General features: G+C 33.6%; 1 protein-coding gene across 1 annotated transcript in view; it reads left to right on the forward strand.

Annotated features, from left to right (window-relative positions):
• LOC127660790 (adhesion G protein-coupled receptor A3-like) overlaps positions 1 to 6,000 on the forward strand; it is a 222,840-nt gene that overhangs the window by 40,526 nt on the left and 176,314 nt on the right. Inside the window, 3 exon segments of the mRNA XM_052151208.1 lie at positions 1,387 to 1,458; positions 1,633 to 1,704; positions 2,042 to 2,205. Of these exon segments, the coding sequence (XP_052007168.1) occupies positions 1,387 to 1,458; positions 1,633 to 1,704; positions 2,042 to 2,205 (308 nt within the window).

Raw genomic sequence — 6,000 nt, forward strand, 5'->3', positions numbered from 1 at the left:
TAGTAACCACTCATAAAACCCTAGCAATGCCCAAGCAACCACCCAGAACATACTAGCAACCAGATAGCAATGCTTTAGTAACCACCAAAAACACTCTAGTAACCACTCATAAAACCCTAGCAATGCCCTAGCAACCACCCATAACACACTAGCAACCAGATAGTAAAGCTTTAGTAACCACCAAAAACACTCTAGTAACCACTCATAAAACCCTGGCAATGCCCTAGCAACCACCCAGAACAACCTAGCAACCAGATAGCAATGCTTTAGTAACCACCAAAAACACTCTATTAAACCATAGCAATGCCCACTCATAAAACCATAGCAATGCCCTAGCAACCACCCAGAACACCCTAGCAACCAGATAGCAATGCTTTAGTAACCACCAAAAACACTCTAGTAACCACTCATAAAACCCTAGCAATGCCCAAGCAACCACCCAGAACACACTAGCAACCAGATAGCAATGCTTTAGTATCCACCAAAAACACTCTAATAACCACTCATAAAACCCTAGCAATGCCCTAACAACCACCCATAACACACTAGCAACCAGATAGTAAAGCTTTGGTAACCACCAAAAACACTCTAGTAACCACTCATAAAACCCTGGCAATGCCCTAGCAACCACCCAGAACAACCTAGCAACCAGATAGCAATGCTTTAGTAACCACCAAAAACACTCTATTAAACCATAGCAATGCCCACTCATAAAACCATAGCAATGCCTTAGCAACCACCCATAACACACTAGCAACCAGATAGTAAAGCTTTAATAACCACCAAAAACACTCTAGTAACCACTCATAAAACCCTGGCAATGCCCTAGCAACCACCCAGAACACCCTAGTAACCAGATAGCAATGCTTTAGTAACCACCAAAAACACTCTAGTAACCACTCATAAAACACTGGCAATGCCCTAGCAACCACCCAGAACACCCTAGCAACTGCATAACAACACCCTGGCAACCACCCATAACAGTATAACATTGTAGCAGAGCATTATGCTTGGCCAGACAACCCTAAATAAAGAGTGTAGTTTGAGATTATATATGTGTGATAGCATTGTTAAGTGTTTTTTACTGGGGTCATGTGTTGTTCTGTAATATCACTGGTCCAGATGTCGGGTCAGGAAAGGTCACAGCTAATGTTGAAGAAATCCAGGGCAAAAATCAAGCTGATTTTACTTCCTGAAACACAACAACAGAATTGGGAGTGTTCATGAGAGCGACACACACATACAGAAGTCATACACATACTCACGATACACAATACAATTAGTCATTTATGATGTGTTTGATGTTTGTTGTGAGCTAGTTGATCTCCATTGAAAGAGAGTGTGTGCGTGTGCGTGTGCGTGTGTGTGTGCGTGTGCGATCCTCAGGGATCTATCCAACAACCGGATTGGCTGTTTCTCTCCTGATATGTTTCTCGACCTCGGCCACCTCTCCAAACTGTGAGTTATGTGAAAACTCTCTCTCTCTCTCTCTCTCTCTCTCTGTCTCTCTCTCGGCTCTGTTCTGAGCACGGGGAGCTGTTTATCACCGATAATTTATGTGCTTAATGTGCTTTTGTGCAATATATGAGTTCACATTAATTATTCTGATAAGTTTGTTTGTGTGTCTTTCAGGAATTTGTCAGGGAATATTTTCTCCACACTGCCGGAGGGGCTGTTCACACACTTACCTTCCCTGAGAGTTCTGTAAGATTGACTCGTATGTGCATAGAAGTCTGTTTAAAGGTGAAGTGTGTCATTTCTGCTCAATTTCAACATGTATGTTTTAGCATTCCCATACATACGTTCAATTTTATTATTATTTTTTAATGATAATAACATTCAGAGTAAGTCTTTTCAGGAATAGAAAATATGATTAACTTGTTTTCTTAAGTTAGAAAATAAGACAAAATTACATTTGGTGACTCTTGTGTCACAGAAATTACACACTTCACCTTTAAATATAAAGTGTAAAAAAATAAATCAGAATCACACAGGCTTGCTCATGTGTTTTTGTTTGTTTGTTGTTGTTGTTTTTGTTCAGGCACTTTGACTCCGAGTATCTGTTCTGTGATTGTCAGCTGCAGTGGTTGTCGTTGTGGGTCAGAACTCACTCATTGCGTTTGAGGAATGAAACTGTTTGTGTGTATCCGACCCGTCTGCGCGGACTGGAGTTCAGCAGTCTTCATGAACATCAGCTCACCTGTGGTAAAACTTGTTTAATGTCTCCTACCTGAAGTAATGCTAATACTGTTAGTTTCTGTATGTAACGCTTCATTAAAGCCCACATTTATAATGCATTACTAATGTCTCATAATAAACCTTGTAATATGTTATAACTTCTCATAAATAATTGTAATCGCATAATGCATTATACCTTAGAGTTTAAATAGTTAATTGTTATAAAGCATTATACTCTAAGGTATAAGTATGAATAGGTAAGTGTTATAACGCATTATACTCTAAGGTATCAGTATGAATAGGTAAGTGTTATAATGCATTATACTCTAAGGTATAAGTATGAATAGGTAAGTGTTATAATGCATTACATTCTAAGGTATAAGTATGAATAGGTAAGTGTTATAATGCATTACACTCTAAGGTATAAGTATGAATAGGTAAGTGTTATAAAGCATTATACTCTAAGGTATCAGTATGAATAGGTAAGTGTTATAACGCATTACACTCTAAGGTATAAGTATGAATAGGTAAGTGTTATAATGCATTATACTCTAAGGTATCAGTATGAATAGGTAAGTGTTATAATGCATTATACTCTAAGGTATAAGTATGAATAGGTAAGTGTTATAATGCATTACACTCTAAGGTATAAGTATGAATAGGTAAGTGTTATAATGCATTACACTCTAAGGTATAAGTATGAATAGGTAAGTGTTATAAAGCATTATACTCTAAGGTATCAGTATGAATAGGTAAGTGTTATAACGCATTACACTCTAAGGTATAAGTATGAATAGGTAAGTGTTATAATGCATTATACTCTAGGGTATAAGTATGAATAGGTAAGTGTTATAATGCATTACACTCTAAGGTATAAGTATGAATAGGTAAGTGTTATAATGCATTACACTCTAAGGTATAAGTATGAATAGGTAAGTGTTATAATGCATTACACTCTTAAGGTATAAGTATGAATAGGTAAGTGTTATAATGCATTATACTCTTAAGGTATAAGTATGAATAGGTAAGTGTTATAATGCATTATACTCTAAGGTATAAGTATGAATAGGTAAGTGTTATAATGCATTACACTCTAAGGTATAAGTATGAATAGGTAAGTGTTATAATGCATTATACTCTAAGGTATAAGTATGAATAGGTAAGTGTTATAATGCATTACACTAAGGTATAAGTATGAATAGGTAAATGTTATAATGCATTATACTCTAAGGTATAAGTATGAATAGGTAAGTGTTATAATGCATTACACTAAGGTATAAGTATGAATAGGTAAGTGTTATAATGCATTACACTCTAAGGTATAAGTATGAATAGGTAAGTGTTATAATGCATTATACTCTAAGGTATAAGTATGAATAGGTAAGTGTTATAATGCATTACACTCTAAGGTATAAGTATGAATAGGTAAGTGTTATAATGCATTACACTCTAAGGTATAAGTATGAATAGGTAAGTGTTATAATGCATTATACTCTAAGGTATCAGTATGAATAGGTAAGTGTTATAACGCATTACACTCTAAGGTATAAGTATGAATAGGTAAGTGTTATAACGCATTACACTCTAAGGTATAAGTATGAATAGGTAAGTGTTATAATGCATTATACTCTAAGGTATCAGTATGAATAGGTAAGTGTTATAACGCATTACACTCTAAGGTATAAGTATGAATAGGTAAGTGTTATAATGCATTTCACTCTAAGGTATAAGTATGAATAGGTAAGTGTTATAATGCATTATACTCTAAGGTATCAGTATGAATAGGTAAGTGTTATAACGCATTACACTCTAAGGTATAAGTATGAATAGGTAAGTGTTATAATGCATTATACTCTAAGGTATCAGTATGAATAGGTAAGTGTTATAATGCATTACACTCTAAGGTATAAGTATGAATAGGTAAGTGTTATAATGCATTATACTCTAAGGTATCAGTATGAATAGGTAAGTGTTATAACGCATTACACTCTAAGGTATAAGTATGAATAGGTAAGTGTTATAATGCATTACACTCTAAGGTATAAGTATGAATAGGTAAGTGTTATAATGCATTATACTCTAAGGTATCAGTATGAATAGGTAAGTGTTATAACGCATTACACTCTAAGGTATAAGTATGAATAGGTAAGTGTTATAATGCATTATACTCTAAGGTATAAGTATGAATAGGTAAGTGTTATAATGCATTATACTCTAAGGTATAAGTGTGAATAGGTAAGTGTTATAATGCATTACACTCTAAGGTATCAGTATGAATAGGTAAGTGTTATAACGCATTACACTCTAAGGTATAAGTATGAATAGGTAAGTGTTATAATGCATTACACTCTAAGGTATAAGTATGAATAGGTAAGTGTTATAATGCATTATACTCTAAGGTATAAGTATGAATAGGTAAGTGTTATAATGCATTACACTCTAAGGTATAAGTATGAATAGGTAAGTGTTATAATGCATTATACTCTAAGGTATAAGTATGAATAGGTAAGTGTTATAATGCATTATACTCTTAAGGTATAAGTATGAATAGGTAAGTGTTATAATGCATTATACTCTAAGGTATCAGTATGAATAGGTAAGTGTTATAATGCATTATACTCTAAGGTATAAGTATGAATAGGTAAGTGTTATAATGCATTATACTCTAAGGTATAAGTATGAATAGGTAAGTGTTATAATGCATTATACTCTAAGGTATCAAGTATGAATAGGTAAGTGTTATAATGCATTATACTCTAAGGTATAAGTATGAATAGGTAAGTGTTATAATGCATTATACTCTAAGGTATAAGTATGAATAGGTAAGTGTTATAATGCATTACACTCTAAGGTATAAGTATGAATAGGTAAGTGTTATAATGCATTATACTCTAAGGTATCAATATGAATAGGTAAGTGTTATAATGCATTATACTCTAAGGTATAAGTATGAATAGGTAAGTGTTATAATGCATTATACTCTTAAGGTATAAGTATGAATAGGTAAGTGTTATAATGCATTATACTCTAAGGTATAAGTATGAATAGGTAAGTGTTATAATGCATTACACTCTAAGGTATAAGTATGAATAGGTAAGTGTTATAATGCATTACACTCTAAGGTATAAGTATGAATATGTAAGTATTATAATGCATTACACTCTAAGGTATAAGTATGAATAGGTAAGTGTTATAATGCATTATACTCTAAGGTATAAGTATGAATAGGTAAGTGTTATAATGCATTATACTCTTAAGGTATAAGTATGAATAGGTAAGTGTTATAATGCATTATACTCTAAGGTATAAGTATGAATAGGTAAGTGTTATAATGCATTACACTCTAAGGTATAAGTATGAATAGGTAAGTGTTATAATGCATTATACTCTAAGGTATAAGTATGAATAGGTGAGTGTTATAATGCATTACACTCTAAGGTATAAGTATGAATAGGTAAGTGTTATAACGCATTATACTCTAAGGTATACGTATGAATAGGTAAGTGTTATAATGCGTTATACTCTATATTGTGGAGGGTTACATTTATCCTGGGGACACAGTGAGCCCGAGCTGTGCAGCGGTGAGTGGAGATGGAGGAGGGGACTAATTTGCATATTCATAGATTCTCACATACTAAATGAGGCAAAGTGTAGAGTTATATCTAAGCCATTTTAAGGCATGGAAGGATTATTTTCATGGGGGGAAAAAATTTTTTTAAATATGTAATTTTGATGAACAAAGATGAGTTTTTAGGGGTTAAACCGGTGACTGGAGAGGGACTTTAAGTTCCATATTGGCTTGAATGCTTTCTTAGAATGCAG

This window comes from Xyrauchen texanus, chromosome 20 (assembly GCF_025860055.1).
Source record: "Xyrauchen texanus isolate HMW12.3.18 chromosome 20, RBS_HiC_50CHRs, whole genome shotgun sequence".
NCBI classification, from domain to species: Eukaryota; Metazoa; Chordata; class Actinopteri; order Cypriniformes; family Catostomidae; genus Xyrauchen; species Xyrauchen texanus.